Source organism: Pygocentrus nattereri, chromosome 10 (assembly GCF_015220715.1).
Source record: "Pygocentrus nattereri isolate fPygNat1 chromosome 10, fPygNat1.pri, whole genome shotgun sequence".
NCBI classification, from domain to species: domain Eukaryota; kingdom Metazoa; phylum Chordata; class Actinopteri; order Characiformes; family Serrasalmidae; genus Pygocentrus; species Pygocentrus nattereri.
The window spans coordinates 8,413,928-8,434,573 of NC_051220.1; the positions used below are offsets into that span (position 1 = coordinate 8,413,928).

Below are 20,646 nucleotides of genomic sequence, written 5' to 3' on the forward strand. Positions count from 1 at the left end.
ATGACTTTACATCTCAAGTCACTGAATTATGCACAAATGTTGAAATATTGGTGGAATTCCCCTTTCAGTAATTTCAGGCACTGTATGTTATACACTGTCCCAAAAGTGTCTTTTCCTGTATTTTTGTCCAATTTGTCTGATGCTAACAGGTGGGATATGAGCTTCCATTACCTAGCGACGTTAGCTTCATACCTCCAGCTCAAAACTAAAGAAACAAACTTCAGACACTGAATCTGGGCTGAATGAGTATCATCACAGTTGAATCTTGTATGAACATGTATCAGTGCTTCCTCCCGCTGCCGTTTCTGCCACTGCTGTTTGTGATGGAGACCAGATGACTGTCTGACCAGCACTAGCTGAAGAGCGGCCGTCCAGGCCACAATAAGAAAAACAAGGTCAGAGAGCAATTACGTGATTTCAGAGCCACTGAGTGGGAATTACAGATGATTATGTGGGGGAGGTTTAAAGCTTAACCTCGTCATTAAAGCACAACTGGATATTAATGCGCTTCTTAAAGGCCACCGAGCAAAACCCACCGCAGCTCGCTGTGCGTATTACACGGTATGAAAGTTAGATTGCCCACTTGCTGCGCTTTAACGACAAAGCTGAACTGAATCGAGCCTGTGATTCTCAGACAGTGGAGTCTATGAGACAATAACTACAGTGAATACAAATTTTTCAGTATTTCCTGTGTTCAGCTTTCACTTGCTTTCAGTTTATTTCGCTATATTTCTCCACAAGTCCAGTCTTAGCTGTTTTCTGCTTCAATCCAAGTAATCCTAAACCCTTCTGGATGTTCTAGAGAAGCTACTGACTGTGAATAAAAGCTGTAGTCTTACCAGGTTTTGGTTAGTTGTTTGGAATGGAAAACAGCTCTATGGCAGGACTCTTTACTTACCATGCTACATACAAGGTAAAACATATCTTAATGTCTGTTACATGTTACATTACTAACACAAATAAGACATATGTCTTTGTCCCAATCGCAGTTAGCTTGACGCTAACATACTACTAGAATCCCATAGGGGTGCTAGCAGAAATTAGCATTGATTTAGACGTGTTGTTTCACTAGTTTTGACATTTATTGCCAGTTTGCCACTGGTTTAGCGTTAAATGTTTAGCTTTTGTCTAGAATCTGGTAAAGGTGTCTGTAGGTCCTGAACCATTACAGGTCAAAAACAGTAAGCTTACAAGGTTTTGCAAACGTGCTAAAACACTCAAAAAGTGACTAGCATGATGGAAATATATATTTTTTGTTGTTTTTGTTTTTTTGTTTGTTTGTTTGTTTGTGTGGATTGAGCAGCAAGCATCTAAACAGCAATACAGGGAGAAGCCTGGGCACTCTAAGCTAGAAATATAACCAAAATTGTAGAATAGAACACACATCGGCAGATTTCTAGGAACTAAAAAATGCATGTCTGTATTTTTTTAGTTCATTTTTATTCAATAGAACCGTTCATGTCTTTAAACTGCTGTTGCTTCATTGTTGCATTATAAAGGGAAACAAATGATTACATTTTTCAAGTGCAGAGCCAATGAGCCAATCAGGAATTGTTTTTCTCCATGGTAACTAGACAGATATAGCCAAGCAAGCTGTCCTACTGCTTAGGACTTCAGGAGCTGAAGAGAAGGCCTAACTGGTTAGATTAACCGTCAGCGTTGTTATAAAGTGACAAAGGGACCAATTTTGTGCAAAAATGGTTCTGGATGTTCTAGATATGCCACTGCCACTGTTAATATGAGCGGCAGCCTAATCGATGGGTTGTCAGAAATGGAAAACAGTAGTAGGAGGTCTGTATTTTAGCTTAATACTTAAAGAATGTGTCTGTATTCAAGTGTCTGTATTTAACCTACATTATCTAAAAAATCCTTATGTGAATTGCTGTTAGCTTAGCGCAAACAAACTAATAGAGTTCCTTTAGGATGCTAGCAGCAATTAGCATTATCATAAAGGTGGGTTTTTGACATTTATGGCTCAAATTAAAGGCCTGGCTCCAATAGCCACAACTCAGCACTGCCTATTAGCCTACCTCCTTTTTCAGTATAGAGTAACAGCTAGGCCCAATCCCATTTCATCCCTCGTCCCTACCACTTCCATTCTGCACGTTCATGTCTAGGGGTAGAGGGGCAGAGTGTAGTGTTAGGCCTACATGGCCCGCCAAACGGCTGCACAAGAGGCCAAAGAAACCCACGAATGTGAGAATTTTCTCCGAAAAAAAGTATGATGATCTTTATATTATCTTAGTTTAATGTCGTTTCATTGTATTGTGGTCCTTTTCTTCATAACAAGCATAAAAATCACTAGGAGTGCTGATGTCTAGCTAGCTAGCTAAATTTCCCGTTCCACCTTAAAGGTGCAGCAGTTACATTCTGTCAGCAGTCACAACTGCTGCTGCATTTAAGGTGGAACGGGGAAATTTGAACAAGAAGCTGGTGAATATCTGACTTCAGCTTCATATCACAGAAGAATTAGGGGTGGGAGATAATAAATTATTACCCCCCTCCCGGCCTTTGAAGGCATATGTTTCCCTAAATGTTAAAAAATTACCCTCCTCTGCTGTCACTGCAGTCTGGCAGAGCTGCCTACAGAGCGGCGCTAGTAGCTGCTAATGAAGTGATGCTCTTTTTATTTGAGGGTCCCATTTTGTAGAGCAAGATTTCAACCACTACAACTTGTATCTTCAAGGGTTAAGGCGAGACTTCACAACAAGGGGCAGGGGTAAAAACTAAGAAATGGGATTGGGCCTTAATCTCTCTATAATTTCCCCAAAAGGAACAAACGTAACCTGAAAGACAAAACTGTGTTGATGTGACGTATAAAATAATGTATTCAAATTGAGTAAAAGAAACTAAAATCACTTTTTTCAGTGCACAACTTTAACTTCAAGAAAAACTTTGAATGTAGAGAAACTATAGAAGTTATACCTGAGTCTACTGATGAGAGAGGTAGCCAGACAGCACACTAAATATAGCATTATCAGACACTTCTAACTGATTGGTAGCGATCCTGATGGCAGATTTTCACTGTAAAACATAATTAAGGCTTTACTAATTATGCCTTACTGATACTTTCCATCACTTGGCTGGCCAGAGGGTTTGGCCATGCTTCATTCTGACCTGATGCTGTCCTTAAGTAGGAGCAAACAAGGTCTAATCAGGTCCAAAACCTTCTCAAGGAGTTCCCTATAGAAGTGCAGGTAAATGTCTTAGTCTATTAAGCAACTATTAGCATAAGAACTGCAGTTTTTAAGGTTCCATTCTCTTTTTGGATCCTTTTGGTCTAAAATAAAACAAGATGCAAAATGCGCAGAGTGGTTACTGATTAATGTTAATGATTAAAATGGGTTCAATATATCAAAACAGTCCTTATTGAATGGAATAAATGCACTAGTTAGTAGTTGCTGCATTCGCAGTTGTAAAAGGAAAGAAAACATTTGAACCGAATGCACAAACTAATCATTTATTTTGTCGATAAGTGGGTTCGTTGTTGCATCACATTGCTTCGCTGCAGACAGAGATCGATCAAATCTTCACATTCAGCATTAACACAGATAAAGTGCTTCGTAAATGTGTGCTTTATTTCCAATAAAAATAAATAGCCTGTTCTGATTTTAACTTTGCGGAACGATGCTGGACTCTAGCCGCCATCTCCTTCCCCGAGTAGCATCACATAAAAATCGTTATGAATAAAACATTTAAAAATGAAAACAAATAGACACAAACAAAAGCATCTCTGATGAGGACAGAGCAGGGACACCGGAGTTGAGGTTCAAAACAGAGGTCCATATTGTTTAGGCCAAGAGCACCAGTGGTCCGGGAAGCCCTCCTCCATCCCCTCAGACTGTACAGCGTGATTAGGACTGTTTTCAGTTCTCGTTCTCTGAGTCGCTGTTGGGCTCAGTGTGGATCGGTGATGTTTTCAAAGTGCTCTTGGTCTCCTGCTTGGCCGTGCTGGACAAATCTATGGCCATGTCCTCTGGGTCGTCCACTGCAGTGGGTCCTCCTGACCACAGGAGGTCGCTGTTCTTCCCTTTCACATCTTCTGAGTATGAGTCGGAATGTGTGGATTCGGGTGTGCCGGGGGACTTCTTGGTAATTTCTAAGGACTTTTTGTGCATTCCTGGTTCATGAGCAGAAGAATACAGGAGGTTAGAACTCTGAACTACTGACCAACAGAGTTTGAAATGTTTAAATTGGCCAACATTGTTTAACCCATTAAATGCCAAGGAACTGTCAGCAGGTCCAGATTAGACTCTTGTAACTACATACCTTATATGTTAATTTAGCAGATAGCAGATACTGGATCATTCATAATAGTTCAGGGGAGTTGCTTAATAATTCACAGTAGTAAATGAATAATTCGTAGTGGTAACTGAATAATTGATAGTAATAGCTGAATAATTCATAAGAGTTAGGGCATATTCATAGTAGTGACTGAATAATACATAGTACTTACTGAATTATTCAAGTGGTAACTAAAAAATCATAGTAATTACAGAATAATAGATAGTAGTTACTGAATCATTTATAATAGTTAATTTATAATTGCTGAATAATTTATAGTAGTTACTGAATAATTCATAGTAGGTACCCAATAATTTATAGTAGTTCATGAAACATTTATGGCAGTTGCTGAATAATTCATAGCAGTTGCTGAGTAATTCAAAGTAGTTAGTGAATAATTTATAGCAGTTGCTGAATAATTTATAGTAGTGAATAATTTATAGCAGCTGCTGAATAATTTATAGTAGTGAATAATTTATAGCAGCTGCTGAATAATTTATAGCAGTTGCTGAATAATTTATAGTAGTGAATAATTTATAGCAGCTGCTGAATAATTTATAGCAGTTGCTGAATAATTTATAGTAGTGAATAATTTATAGCAGTTGCTGAATAATTTATAGTAGTGAATAATTTATAGCAGTTGCTGAATAATTTATAGTAGTGTATAATTTATAGCAGCTGCTGAGTAATTCATAGTAGTTAGTGAATAATTCATAGTAGTTAGTGAATAATTTATAGCAATTGCTGAATAATTTATAGCAGTTGCTGAATAATTTATAGTAGTGAATAATTTATAGCAGCTGCTGAGTAATTCATAGTAGTTAGTGAATAATTCATAGGAGTTGCTGAATAATTCATAGTAGTTAGTGAATAATTTATAGCAGCTGCTGAATAATTTATAGTAGTGTATAATTTATAGCAGCTGCTGAGTAATTCGTAGTAGTTAGTAAATCATTTATAGCAGCTGTTGAATAATTCATAGTGGTAACTGAATAATTCATGATGGATACTGAATGCTTAAACATTGAAGAGCACTGCCAAGAACCTCTTAGGCTCTTTAAAGAACCTTTCAGTTGATGGTTGATGTGAAAGTTCTATACACTATTCTACACATTCTATCCTATGTTCGGTCTAGTTTAGCTCTGTTCCTGGCACAGTACTTTAATTTCACAAGACGACTCAGCTATGTATTCAAGTGATTAAATACATATTTGAGTTTTGATAGAATAAATTAGACCACCTGCTGGCTCACCTAGCAGCCAGGGAGCGCAGGAGCTCATCATGCCGTTCTTGGCGGAGTTGATGATGGACTCTGGTAGAGGGATGGAGTGACGGACCATGGCGCCATAGAGTCCATACTCAGCCATCACGCTGCTGCGGCCCCAGCACTTTTCCCGCTTCCTCCACTTAGCCCGCCGGTTCTGGAACCACACCTGGAGAAACAAGCATGTGATTTAGTGACTGTGATCACAGTGTGACCATAGTGTGCTCACTGAGTGTTCATGGTGTAGTCTTTCTGCACTCACTGAGCATTTCTTGTGTGCTTATTGAATGCTAATAATGTGCTTATTGAGTGCTCAGAGAGTGCTCACTGGGTGCTCATAGTGTGCTCACTGAGTGTTCATAGTATGCTTATTAACTGCTCATAGTGTGCTCACTGAGTGCTCATAGTGTGCTCACTAAGTGCTCATAGTGTGCTCACTGATTGCTCACAGTGTGCTCACTGAGTGTTCATAGTATGCTCATTAACTGCTCATAGTGTGCTCACTGAGTGCTCATAGTGTGCTCACTAAGTGCTCATAGTGTGCTCACTGAGTGTTCATAGTATGCTCATAGTGTGCTCACTAAGTGCTCATAGTGTGCTCACTGAGTGTTCATAGTATGCTCATTAACTGCTCATAGTGTGCTCACTAACTGCTCATAGTGCGCTCACTGAGTGTTCATAGTATGCTTATTAACTGCTCATAGTGTGCTCACTGAGTGCTCACAGTGTGCTCACTGAGTGTTCATAGTATGCTTATTAACTGCTCATAGTGTGCTCACTAAGTGCTCATAGTGTGCTCACTGAGTGTTCATAGTATGCTCATTAACTACTCATAGTGTGCTCACTAAGTGCTCATAGTGTGCTCACTGAGTGTTCATAGTGTGCTCACTGAGTGTTCATAGTATGCACATTAACTGCTCATAGTGTGCTCACTAAGTGCTCATAGTGTGCTTCCTGAATGCTCATTGAGTGTTCATTAGTGCTCCCTGTGTGCTCATAGAGTGCTCATAGTGTGCTCACTGAGTGTGCATAGTGCTCTTGTTGAATACTCATAGTCCACTCATGGTGAGGTCCTCATGTGCTCACTGAGTGCTCAGTAAGTGTTTGAAATAACTGACCTGTATTCTGTCCTCTGGTAATTCTGTCTTCATGGCCAGCATTTCCCGAGCGTAAACGTCCGGATAGTGGGCCTCATTAAAGGCCTTCTCCAGCTCCTCCAGCTGGTGAGACGTGAACACCGTCCTGAAACCAGAGCGAGAGACAGTTAAGCTTCATCACACTCATCATGGTGAGACAGCTCTGACCATGACAGGCAGGTTCATCTGCCTCAGCCTCACCTGTGTCTCCTCTTCTTCCTCTTCTGTGAGCTGCCAGAGCTTTTCCCATCGTTACGGTCACCAGACAGGCAGTCGTCATCTGAACAGAACCACCAAACGTCAATTCACAGCCCTTGAATACGGCTCTTCAAGGGTTCTTTAGTAAATAGAACATAGCTAAGTTCTATGCATGGTGAAATGGTTCTTTTTGACTGATGGAGAATTTGTTGTGTGTGGTTCTGTGGTTCAGTATAGCACCAAAAAGGGTTCTGCTACTGCCAAGTTTGTGACAATAGAAGAACCCTTTTGGCACGACACAGAACCTTTTTCCAGAATACTCTATACAAAACTCATGGTTCTAAATAGAACTATTGCCTTTACCAAAGAACCTTTGAAGAACCGCGTTTTTAAGAATGTACATTTAAGTGAAAACCCTACAATCAGGGTTCTTGTATGAAACCATCTAAGCTGATGGTTAAAACAGTAGAACATGCATTCAGTCTGTTTTGGCAAATGTAACATAATTTAACGTGAATATATTTAATAATGAATAAAAATTCATTCATATTGAATAACTAATAAATGCAGCCAAGTTCGTGAACATGTAGTTAATTTAATGTATCCCGTAGTAAAAGCCGGAGTGGTCATTTCAGCACCAGTGGCTGTGGACAGCGCTCGGACGCTAAAATGGGACAGTACACGTGAACGCGCATTTCATACGCGAGAGCGCGCCTGTAAGTTAATCATTAATGTACCTATGAGTGATTGATATGATTGATTCAGTGTCTCGGAATCGATACATTCATCAGAACCGATGTATCGTTCCACTCCTACACTGTTAAAAAGGTTAGACGTAGAACCATAAGTTCCATATAGAACCATTTGATGCTTAATGCATGGTGCAGGTGTTCTTTAGACTGATGGAGAACGCGTTCTTATTGAAAAGCACCAAAAAAGGGTTCTTACGTTGTTATATAGTCTTTTTTTGGTGCTCTAGAACCACACATTCTCCATCAATCTGAAGACGCACGTCACCGTGCAAAGAACCACTTCGGCAACTCATGGTTCTAAAGAGAACGACGCCCTTTACTAAAGCACCCCTGAAGAGCCGTCTTTGTAAACAGCGTTTCGGCTGGTCCCGCTTTTCTGAGCGGTGTTAGATTCGGTTTTAAAGCTGCGGTGTGAACAGCTGAGCTCTAAAACCGCTTCACACGTTTCTGTTCTCCCAGGTTCTGAACACACAGCAGACCAGACTGTCAAAGCGCTCAGAGAACACGGCGCAGGTTTAAAGAGCCGCAGGCTGTAGAACATCAAAGTCAGTGGGGTCGTTCAAACCTTCAAATGAGTTGAAAGCCTGATAAATGCGGGATCAAATGAAAGTGATTCGAATAAAAAGCCGACGCGTCTTCAGCTAAACGGTTAGTCCTTAGTTGGATTGTTATGTATTACTGCGATTTTCATAGACTTGATTATTTCAGTGAAACCGGTCGTTTTATTTTAGTCTGTAATCAAAATGCAACTTAACTGGGGCATGGAAACCTTTTATTTAGATTTTATTTATTTTTAAGGAAACGTATTTATTTATTTATTTAATGTTTGATGTATTGAAATTTGCATATTTAGACACGCCACGTGTTTATATTTTTGTTTTAAAAATTACCCTTTTAATGTAATTATTATAGAATTATGTTTAATTAAAATGTTTCATTTTATTTTCGTTGTATTTTACTATGTTTCAGTATTTTTTGTATATGATGTTTATTTATTAATTTAATTAAACTATTTTTTGTCATTTTCTGTATTTATTTTTTTCTGATTTACTTTAAAAAAATGCTAAACTTTTTAACGATGCGACATATTTTTATTTTTATTTTAATTTCGTTTATTACTTAAATATTTATGACATATCGACATAATATAATATAATATAATATAATATAATATAATATAATATAATATAATATAATATTCTTTACGCTCTTACCGGAGAACTCCTCGCGCTGCTCGGCGTAGGGCGGCTCGGCTCGCGCGTGCAGTAGCGGCACGTGAGTCGGTATGAAGCCGCGCGCGCTCTGCTGCTGGTGCTGCTGCTGCTGCTGTTGCGCCGCGAGGCTGCACAGGAAGCCCAGACCGAGCGGGAACGGGAACGCGCCCACCGCGCCCACGCCGCCGCCCGGGCACGCGCCTGCCACCGCACTCGGACACGCGCCCCCGATCCCGCCACCGCCGCCGCCGCTCGCGCCGTCCGCGTCCAGCCCCAGCAAGTCCGTGATGGCGAAACCTTTCGCGCGCAGCCCTCCGGGCCCGTGCGCGCGCGTCTTCTCCATTATCCGTGCGCTCTGCTGTCTATCACACTGAGGGGCGGCCCGGGCCATGGGGGCTCAATATATACCCCCCCACCAGAGAGACAGCAGCCAACCAGAGGCCAGCTTTTATTTATTTATTTACTTATTTATTTATTTATTCAATCCCGCCGGATTAATTGCCACCAATTTCTGCTGTAAATCCGATAAAGATTTTCTCCTCCTGTCCGATTTTTATTCTCCTCTTTCTTTTTCATTCGTTCCTTCAGCGCCGTTCACAGCGTTTTATTACTGTAGCCGTTACATTCACTAATAACGGCTAATCACAGGCGGCTGTTTCTATTAGTTCACTCAGAATTTACAAAGCCGTTAAACTTATAACTGTGATTATTAACACGGAGTATTACTATTGTTATTATCATCATCATTATTGTTGTTGTTGTTGGTGGTGGTGTTATTATTATTATCATCATTATTATTATTGTTACTATTGTTGTTGTTGTCATTATTATTGTTATTATTATTACTATTGTTATTATCATCATTATGATTATTATTATTATTGCTATTATTATTACTATTGTTATTATAATTCTTCTTATGATTATTATTATTATTATTATTACTATTGTTATTATAATTCTTCTTATTATTATTGTTGTTGTTGTTGTTTGCTCTGTTGTTATTATTACCATTTTCAGTATTAATTATTTATTTATTTATTCTTTTATTTATTTATATACACAGTGGTTTCCAAAAATCAGATATGATGATGATGATTATTATTATTATAGTTGTTGTTGCTTTGTTTTTATTTATTTGTTTATTCGTTTGTTTACACACAATGAATTATTATTATTATTATTATTATTATTATTATTACACTTCTTGGGTGTTGTTTGTTTATCAGCCAGTTTTGGAATGTTGACGCATTTAGGTGGGTTTATTAAGAGAGCACTTCATCTGCTTCATTAATGACAGAAAACACACTGAAATCATTCAAATTCACACTCAGAGCTGGATGTAGGTGTAAATGGAGGAGAACAGAAATGAAAACATTAAAATGTTTAGAAACCACAGTTTTCTATAAAGAGAAGGAACTAATCATTCAATGAAAAAGCAGATTAAAATGAAATGAGGAGAGCAGAGCGGCGTTAGAGGAGAGCAGAGCAGCATTAGGGGAGAGCAGAGCGGCATTAGAGAAGAGCAGAGCAGCATTAGGGGAGAGCAGAGCGGCGTTAGAGGAGAGCAGAGCAGCATTAGAGGAGAGCAGAGCGGCGTTAGAGGAGAGCAGGGCGACGTTAGAGGAGAGCAGAGCGGCGTTAGAGGAGAGCAGAGCGGCGTTAGGGAAGAGCAGAGCGGCATTAGAGGAGAGCAGGGCGGCGTTAGAGGAGAGCAGAGCGGCGTTAGGGAAGAGCAGAGCGGTGTTAGAGGAGAGCAGAGCAGCTTTAGAGGAGAGCAGAGCGGCGTTAGGGAAGAGCAGAGCGGTGTTAGAGGAGAGCAGAGCAGCGTTAGAGGAGAGCAGAGCGGAGTTAGAGGAGAGCAGAGCGGCTTTAGAGGAGAGCAGAGCTGCGTTAGAGGAGAACAGAGCTGCGTTAGAGGAGAGCAGAACGTTGTATTACAGTAAAGAACCGTTTAACTATGCAAAGAACTATTTTAGTTTTCTCTAGAAAATTCTATGCAAGTTCTAATAATAACAGCACTAATAATGATAATAATAATAATAGTAAAAACAATAACAACAACAACAACAACTATTATTATTATTGTTGTTGTTGTTATTATTCTTATTATTCTTATTCTTCTTCTTATTATTATTATGGCCTGGACTGTTTTAGATTATGATACATATTTCATGTTTCTATGCATTGATAAAAAACTTGCAGAGTGCCCACACTTTCGCTGGTGCAGACTAAAAGCGATTTAGCAGAGACATGTTAGAGGAGAGCAGAGCGGCGTTAGAGGAGAACAGAGCGGCGTTAGAGGAGAACAGAGCGGCATTAGGGGAGAGCAGAGCGGCTTTAGAGGAGAGCATAGTGGTGTTAGAGGAGAGCAGAGCGGCTTTAGAGGAGAGCATAGTGGTGTTAGAGGAGAGCAGAGCGGCTTTAGAGGAGAGCTGAGCGGCTTTAGAGGAGAGCAGAGTGGCCTTAGGGAAGAGCAGAGCGGTGTTAGAGGAGAGCAGTGAGGCTTTAGAGGAGAGCAGAGACACGTTAAAGGAGAGCAGAGTGGCTTTAGAGGAGACTAGAGCAGCATTAGGGGAGAGCAGAGCGGTGTTAGAGGAGAGCGGAGCGACGTTAGAGGAGAGCAGAGCGGCTTTAGAGGAGAGCAGAGCGACATTAGAGGAGAGCAGAGCGGCTTTAGAGGAGAGCAGAGCAGCTTTAGAGGAGAGCAGAGCGGCATTAGGTGAGAGCAGAGCTGTGTTAGGCGAGAGCAGAGCAGCTTTAGAGGAGAGCAGAGACGCGTTAGAAGAGAGCAGGGCGGCTTTAGAGGAGAGGAGAGTGGTGTAATGGAGAGCAGAGCGGCGTTAGAGGACAACAGAGCAGCTTTAGAGGACAGCAGAGATGCATTAGAGGAGAACAGAGCGGCATTAGGGGAGAGCAGAGTGGCTTTAGAGGAGAGCATAGTGGTGTTAGAGGAGAGCAGAGTGGCTTTAGAGGAGAGCATAGCGGTGTTAGAGGAGAGCAGAGTGGCTTTAGAGGACAGCAGAGCGGCCTTAGGGGAGAGCAGAGCAGCGCTAGAGGAGAGCAGTGAGGCTTTAGAGGAGAGCAGAGACACATTAGAGGAGAGCAGAGCGGCTTTAGTGGAGAGCAGAGCGGCTTTAGAGGAGAGCAAAGACACATTAGAGGAGAGCAGAGAGGCTTTAGAGGAGACTAGAGCGGTGTTAGAGGAGAGCAGAGTGGCTTTAGAGGAGAGCAGAGCGGCATTAGGTGAGAGCAGAGCTGCGTTAGGCGAGAGCAGAGCGGCTTTAGAGGAGAGCAGAGACGCGTTAGAAGAGAGCAGAGCGGCTTTAGAGGAGAGGAGAGTGGTGTAATGGAGAGCAGAGCGGCGTTAGAGGACAGCAGAGCAGCTTTAGGGGAGAGCAGAGATTCATTAGAGGAGAACAGAGCGGCATTAGGGGAGAGCAGAGTGGCTTTAGAGGAGAGCATAGTGGTGTTAGAGGAGAGCAGAGCGGCTTTAGAGGAGAGCAGAGCGGCCTTAGGGGAGAGCAGAGCAGCGTTAGAGGAGAGCAGAGCGGCTTTAGAGGAGAGCATAGCGGTGTTAGAGGAGAGCAGAGCGGCTTTAGAGGAGAGCAGAGCGGCCTTAGGGGAGAGCAGAGTAGCGTTAGAGGAGAGCAGAGCGGCTTTAGAGGAGAGCAGAGACACGTTAGAGGAGAGCAGAGTGGCTTTAGAGGAGAGCAGAGCTGCGTTAGGCGAGAGCAAAGTGGCTTTAGAGGAGAGCAGAGCTGCGTTAGAGGAGAGCAGAGCGGCTTTAGAGGAGAGCAGAGCAGCTTTAGAGGAGAGCAGAGTGGCGTTAGAGGAGAGCAGAGCGGCGTTAGAGGAGAGCAGAGTGGCGTTAGAGGAGAGCAGAACGGCTTTAGAGGAGAGCAGGGCGGCATTAGAGGAGAGCAGAGTGGCGTTAGAGGAGAGCAGAGCGGCTTTAGAGGAGAGCAGAGCTGCGTTAGAGGAGAGCAGAGTGGCATTAGAGGAGAGCAGAGTGTTGTATTACAGTAAAGAACCGTTTAACTATGCAAAGAACTAATTTAGTTTTCTCTAGAAAATTCTATGCAAGTTCTAATAATAACAGCACTAATAATGATAATAATAATAATAGTAAAAACAATAACAACAACAGCAACAACAACAACAACAACTATTATTATTATTATTGTTGTTGTTGTTATTATTCTTATTATTATTATTATTATTATTATTATGGCCTGGACTGTTTTAGATTATGATACATATTTCATGTTTCTATGCATTGGTAAAAAAATTTGCAGAGTGCCCATACTTTCGCTGGTGCAGACTAAAAGCGATTTAGAAGTGATTCGTCCAAATTAGGAGCAAATTAAAACCAGATTAAGAGCAGATTGGGGTTTCTGGCCAGCAGCCTTTTCAGGTGAAGGAGTGCCAAATGAAAAGTTTTCATCAATAAACACAGTAAACAGTAAGCGCAGTAAACAGAGTGAGAAGTGGAGACTGGCTCACCTCTCAGCCACTCTGACTTAAAGAGCAATTACACAAATCGTCTTACACAAGATAATTAAAGCAAACACATTCAATTCCTTTTAGCCCATTAATCTATCAGCGCTGAGTGAAAGCTGCTTTCAGGGCCTGTTTCCATCCTCACTTCTGCAGGAAGAGCTGCTGTAATCCACATTACCCACACTAATGCAGCGCACTGTAACTAACTATGAGACCACAACCTGCAGAGGAAGAGCAGAATCATCACTGAATCATATCTGAGAAGAATCATCACTGAGGAGAATCATCACTGAATCATCACTGAGGAGAATCATCACTGAATCATCACTGAGGAGAATCTTCGCTGAATCATCACTGAGGAGAATCATCACTGAAGAGAATCATCACTGAATCATCACTGAGGAGAATCTTCGCTGAATCATCACTGAGGAGAATCATCTCTGAGAAGAATCATCACTGAATCATCACTGAAGAGAATCATCACTGAATCATCACTGAAGAGAATCATCACTGAAGCATCACTGAGGAGAATAATCACTGAATCATCACTGAGAAGAATCATCACTGAATCATCACTGAGCAGAATCATCTCTGAGAAGAATAATCATGGAATCATCTCTGAGGAGAATCACCAATTAATCATCTCTGAGGATCATCGTTGAGGAGAATCATCTCTGAGAAGAATCATCACTGAGGAGAATCATCACTGAGAAGAATCATCTCTGAGGAGAATTATCACTGAAGCATCATTGAGGAGAATCATCTCTGAGGAGACCCACCAATTAATCATCTCTGAGGAGAATCATATTTAGGAGAATCATCACTGAGGAGAATCATCACAGAATCATCATCACTGAGGAGAATCATCACTGAATGATCTCTGAGGACAATCATCTCTGAGGAGGATCATCACTGAGGAGAATCATCTCTGTGGAGAATCATCTCTGTGGAGAATCATCACTGAATGATCTCTGAGGAGAATCATCACTGAGGAGAATCATCTCTGTAGAGAATCATCTCTGAGGAGCTGAGGGAGCTACAGGGTTTATGTAATCACTTTACTTCCAGATACATGTAGAAATCCTGCAGGCTGTATCTACACATGCAGAACCTCATCATTTTATCCATGATGAATCTTTGCCTCTTAAAACAAATCTAGGCTACACTTACATCACCAATAAGCATTTAATCTGAAATCATCTCGCATTAGCATAAATAGCTATTAGCCTCTTACTTCTAAAACCCAACTTCATCCATGCTCATAATATATAAACACACACATCACTATATGATCATACTCAGCTCATTGTGATTTGCATACTGTAATATTGTTATTATTATTATTATTATTATTATTATTATTATTATTATCATCATCATCATCATCATCATGTTGTTGTTGTTGTTGACATTTTAATATTGTTTTTAAAATGCAATCATCAAATTTCCTAAATTTTCCCAAGAAGTCTGAGAAGGCTATAAGCAAATAGTAAATAATAATAATCATCATCCTCATCCTCATCATCATCATGGTGGAGACGCATGCAACTACACAAATGCCATGCACACCAGCATGTACGTGCCCATCTCCCCTACATGAGATTAAAATAAAATGTATGCTATGAATATGAATATTGATATTAATATAATTCTGACTGCAAATCTGAATGTGCACTGAAAAAACACTTGATAAAAACACAATGATAAATGATACACAATGACAAAACCAAACATAAGATTCTTAAACTGTTGAGAAGCTGAATATTAATTTCATATTCATTCACATTCAGACCTGAAGAACCTGCTTCAGATTGGAACTGTGTATCACACCAATAAAAAAACAAACAAACCAAATAAACCAACTAAACCAAACAAAGCAAACAAACCAAATAAACCAAATAAACCAACTAAACCAAACAAAGCAAACAACCCAAATAAACCAAATAAACCAAACAAAGCAAACAAAAAAATAAAACAAATAAACTAAAGAAACCAAATAAACCAAACAAAGAAAACAAACCAAATAAACCAACTAAACCAAACAAACCAAAAAACAAATGAAACAAATAAACTAAACTAATCAAATAAACCAAACAAAGCAAACAAACAAAAAAACAACTAAACCAAACAAAGCAACCAAAACAAATAAACTAAAGAAACCAAGTAAACCAAACAAAGCAAACAAACCAAATAAACCAAACAAAGCAAACAAACCAAATAAACCAACTAAACCAAACAAAGCAACCAAAACAAATAAACTAAAGAAACCAAATAAACCAAACAAAGCAAACAAACCAAATAAACCAAACAAAGCAAACAAACCAAATAAACCAACTAAACCAAACAAAGCAACCAAAACAAATAAACTAAAGAAACCAAATAAACCAAACAAAGCAAACAAACCAAATAAACCAACTAAACCAAACAAAGCAACCAAAACAAATAAACTAAAGAAACCAAATAAACCAAACAAAGCAAACAAACCAAATAAACCAAACAAAGCAAACAATCCAAATAAGCCAAACAAACAAAATAAACTAAACAAAGCAAACAAACCAAATAAACCAAATAATCTAAACAAACCAAATAAACCAAACAAAGCAAACAAACCAAGTAAAACAAATAAACTAAACCAACTAAACTAAACAAGCAAAATAAACCAAACATACCAATTAAACAAAATAAACCAAATAATCCAAAAACAAAAACAAACAAACCAGGTAAACCAAATAAACCAAACAAACAAATTAAACCAAATAAACCAATTAACCCAAATAAACAAAAAAACTAAACACATTAATTAAGCAAATAATTTAAACCAACTAAACTAAGCAAACCAAATAAACAAAAAAACCCCAAATAAACAAAACAAACACATCAATTAAACCAACTAAACCAAATGAACCATTTAAACCAATTGAGCCGCATAAACCAAATAAACCGAACAAACCAAACAATCTAAAGCCTCATGCCCTTAACTAAGCGACTGAAGCTGCTGGTGCTCAGAACTCTTCCCCCCCAGCTCCACTGTAAGTGCGCGGAGACCCGAGCTGGGGAATAAATTGTTATTTTAAGGGCCAGATTACAAGGTTGGGTTTCATGGTGTCATCAGATTGGATAATCCCGGATTAAACTAATCAGTAAATGTTTCTCTGCTCATTATTTTCCAGAGAAGATTGTCAGTGGGTTCTCCAAACCGCCAAGATTATTAATCTCTTAAAGAGCGGAACATCAGGGGGTGGAAAATCGCGTTTTGCTCTAATTTTCTCTGCGTGAACACCGAAAGCAAATTCGCTCTCTTGAAATGTAGTTCATTTCAGCGCTTATGCTCTAATCTGTATACTAATATTCTAGAACGTGCAGTTTGTGTATGCAGTTTTGTGTTGTCCAGTATGTGGGCTAGTATTCAAGAACATTAGCTAGTGCATATACTTCTGTTCAGCATCCTTGTTTTCCCAAATATAAGTGTTCTAGCATGCATAGGTCGTGCTTAGAATTCTATCATTGCACATATGTTCCAATCTGTGAATTAGTGTTCTAGAACACATAGCTAGTGCGTCAAATTCTGGTCAGCTTCTGTGTTCTAGTACATAATATACATGTTCTTGAATGTTCAGCTTGTCTGTGGAATAGCTGCCAATGTGTTTCTCTGTGTGTAGTAATGTTCTAGAATGCTTAGCTAGTGCACGGCATTGTGTTTACCACATCTTGGGTATGCTTACTAATTAGTGTTCTAAACCACTTAGCTAGTGCATGTATTTCTCATCAATATCTCTTGGGTGCTCTAATATGCATATTTGTGTTCTAGAATACTTAGCTTGTGAGCAGAATCACTGCTATTACTTGTGTGTTCTGATATGTGTACTAGTGTTCTAGAATGCTTAGCTATACATATTGGAACCCTCCAACATGCTGAATAGTGCTGGCTAGTGTTCTAGAATGCTTAACTAGTGCACATAATTCTTGCCACCATTTCTTGTATTCCAGTATGCATACTTGTGTTCTAGAATGCTTAGCTAGTGCACAACAATCTGTTTGCCATATCTTGTGTCTTCCAATATGCTGACTTGTGTTCTAGAATGTTTAGCTAGTGTGCAGAATGGCTGTTGTCAGTCAGTTTCAATATACATACTGTTGTTCTAGAAAGCTTAGCTAGTGTTTAGAGGCTAGAGGGTTGCAATATGTGTACTAGTATTCTAGAACGCATGGATTATGTGAGGATTAGCAACGTTACTGTTTTTTTACAATGTGTAGTAATGTTCTAGAATGCTACTGCATACCGTTCTGTTTACCTCCAATATGCTGAATAGTGCTAGCTAGTGTTCTAGAATGTCAGTATATGTGGGTGTTCCAATTTGTGTACCAGTGTTCTAGAATGCTTAGCTAGTGCACACTATTTTTGCCACTACTTCTTGTGTGTTTCAACATTTATGGTTGTGTTCTAGAATGCTTAGCTTGTAGGTAGAATGGCTGGCATCACTAACATGTTCCAGTATGTGTATTAGTGTTCTAGAATGCTTAGCTAGTGCACATAATTCTCATCACCATTTGTTGTGTTCTAGTTTGCATACTTGGGTTCTAGAATACTTTGCTACTGCACAACAATCTGCTTGCCATATCTTGTATCCTCCAATATGTTGACCAGTGTTCTAGAATGCCAGTGTCCGTGTGTCCCATTATGTGTACTGTTCTATCCATTCTATCATGCTACAGTGTTCCAATTTGTATATTAGTGTTCTAGAGTGCTTAGATCATTCTTGGCACCGTTGCTTGTGTCTTCCAATATGCAAACAAATGTTGTAGAATGTTGTAGAATGCCTAGCTTGTGCATAGAACCCTAGCTGCAACTGCTAGTGTGGCACAACATGCGGATTAGTGTTCTAGACAGCTATCTGGAATTCTGTCAGCCACTGCTCGTGTTCTCCAACACCAAATCCTCGATCATGTGGTAGCTGCGAGGAAATGGTTTGTATGTGTAAGTCGGTTAAGGTCGAGGTCTTGCTTGTATCCCTTTGTTGTGTAAACATCTGGGCTCGCTGCTGTCCAGATGTTTTCGCCTTATCTATTAAGACAGTGGCTGAGTTGTAATCATCAGGAACACGTCGCACCCGAGCGAAGAGAGCGATGCGCCTCTCCCACTGCCAATAAGCGAGACCCCCCGTTGCTAGGTCAGCCTTTGACTTTGCATCACACACAGGATTCCCTGACTGTCCGTGTGCTTGTTTTCACCCTTAAAACATGAGGAGGTCATTCGGTCATCTAAGAAAACAAGGCACCAATAATCTGGATGCTGGAAGAGCAGTAGGACAGAGCGAGGCCCCAACTAACATGGGGTTAAATCCTGTAAAAACAGGTTTAATTTGATTGTAGATGTTCAGAATTCAGTTTACTGAATTATATTTACTGCAAAACATCTTCTCATACCTTCTTATAGCAACGTCTGCTGCGAAGATTATTACGCATAGGGTGCATCTAGTAAGCCTTGGGGTTACGGGGTAGCCAGTGGTACAGGAAACAGTGATGGGTTCCACTACATATCAGCAAATGCTGGAACCAAATGTGACATAGTCAAGAAACTGAAACTGAAAAGACTTTGGCTTCTATGACCGGGCAATGATCCTAAACATAACTCAGAATCCACCATGAACTACTGAAGAAATGCATGTTGAAGCTTTTAGACTGGTCCTCACAGTCCCCTGGCACTGAACACCATTCAAAATCTGTGAGAAGACCTTAAACATGTTAAGCATACAAGACAGCACAAGAAGTGTTCTGCAAGGGAAAGTGGAAATTCCTAAAAACAAGAACAGTAAGACTCCTAGCTGGATACAGAAGGTGTTTGCAAGACGTAATATCTGCCAAAGGGGGTGTTATTAAGTAATATTAGTTGTCCAAACTTCTGCATGTCCCACAGTTCATATTTTTTTCCACGTTTTCAAGTTTATTAAATATAAAGTAACTGTACTATATTTGTAGAAACAAATGTTATTTGTTCACAGATATGACCAGAAATGAGTGAATCAATGAATCCATTAGCAGAAACTTGTCTTTGTTCTCCTTAAAGCCAGTCAGTTACAGAGTAAAGGGACTTTAACTGGGGTCTGGGACACATTGAATCAGTTTCAGACCTCAGTGGGTCATACAGCCCCACACACACACACACACACACACATGCACGTGCACACAATGACTGGTGTGTGTGGGAGTGTGCGAGAGAGAGTGTGTGAGGCGTTGGGACGCAGTTTTTCTCTCTCTGGAGAATAAAGACAAAGGAAGTGAAAAGCCCACCTGGGACTCAGCGAAATGGGTTAATTAAACACACGCGCTCATAAACACATTCAGAACACAAACACACACACACACACACACACACACACGCACACACACACAGACTGAAATCAGGGAGAAGACATGGTCCATTTTACTTCTAGGCCTAAAGGCCTAAACTCCACAAATATATTGAACATGTACATTTAGTGCTGTGCAAAAGTCTGAGACCACCCTTTATTTACCTAAACTCCAGTCAAAAGTACAAGTTATTCCTTTTTTCAGGAGATGTTTCTGAGGAGATTAGATATGATGATCCACTTGCATAACAGGAGATGATAAAACTCCCCATATCTTACATGTTTATGGCACGCAGGACCTTTGTGTGGATTTATTCACCAAAAACAGTCATAACTAATTTATACATGGCTATTTTCCAGCCTCTCTGCATCCCAATATATGTAAATAAGCTCTGTCATGACTGGCTGTTCTATATTATGCTATATTATAACTTCATTGTGAGTGGGTAGAGCCAAACTGCTGCAGGCCGAATAGGTAGATATATGTACATGATTTGTTTTTTTGAGACGTCAAAAAACAATAAATTCAAAATAGGCTGTTTTTGAAGCTTGGTTTCCATATGTGTACTGTAACAAGTGTTCACATACCATGTCAAAATCTTTTAATCATAAAAAGAAAAAAGCAAGGAAAATTTGTTCTCCTGAAAAGAACAAAAGCTGAAATGAAGGTTAATGATTGACAAGATAATATTAAAAATTTTATATTTAATTGTGGAGTCATTTTCTGCTTTTTCCTGAAGTCAAAAATGTCCATTTGACTGTAAATTAAATAAAATATCTTAGATTTTTGATTTTCTTAATAGTTAATTGAGAAAAAAGCTAAATAAGTTCAATTACTGGAGCCAGTTTGCCCCCTGTGTGATGGAAGAAAACCAAACAATGCAGGCTTTGCCTTATTTCTTAGCTGGCATTCACATAAAGCAGAATTTTTTGATAGACGCTTATTAA

At 39.8% G+C, this 20,646-nt stretch overlaps 1 protein-coding gene across 2 annotated transcripts; it reads right to left on the minus strand.

Moving 5' to 3' along the window:
• Positions 1 to 3,439: 3,439 nt before the first annotated feature.
• vsx1 (visual system homeobox 1 homolog, chx10-like) lies at positions 3,440 to 9,205 on the minus strand. 2 transcript variants are annotated; one of them, XM_017704926.2, is made up of 5 exons: positions 8,849 to 9,205; positions 6,886 to 6,964; positions 6,667 to 6,790; positions 5,537 to 5,717; positions 3,440 to 4,120 (listed from the first exon to the last, which is right to left on the minus strand). In XM_017704926.2, exons 1-5 carry the CDS (start codon positions 9,189 to 9,191, stop codon positions 3,867 to 3,869), a joined length of 981 nt encoding a protein of 326 aa, XP_017560415.1. In that variant the 5' UTR covers positions 9,192 to 9,205; the 3' UTR covers positions 3,440 to 3,866. The 2 variants fall into 2 exon arrangements, with proteins under 2 accessions (XP_017560415.1, XP_017560414.1); XM_017704925.2 differs by having other exon boundaries at positions 5,525 to 5,717.
• Positions 9,206 to 20,646: the final 11,441 nt, after the last annotated feature.

Bases quoted from the DNA above. Each gene is read 5' to 3' on its own strand.
- vsx1 (XM_017704925.2), bottom strand. From the start codon at position 9,191: ATGGAGAAGACGCGCGCGCACGGGCCCGGAGGGCTGCGCGCGAAAGGT. The intron at 6,791-6,885 runs GTGAGGCTGAGG...CTCTGGTTTCAG, and splicing joins AGGAAGAAGAGGAGACACAG to GACGGTGTTCACGTCTCACC. The intron at 5,718-6,666 runs GTCAGTTATTTC...TTGTTTCTCCAG, and splicing joins TACCAGAGGACAGAATACAG to GTGTGGTTCCAGAACCGGCG.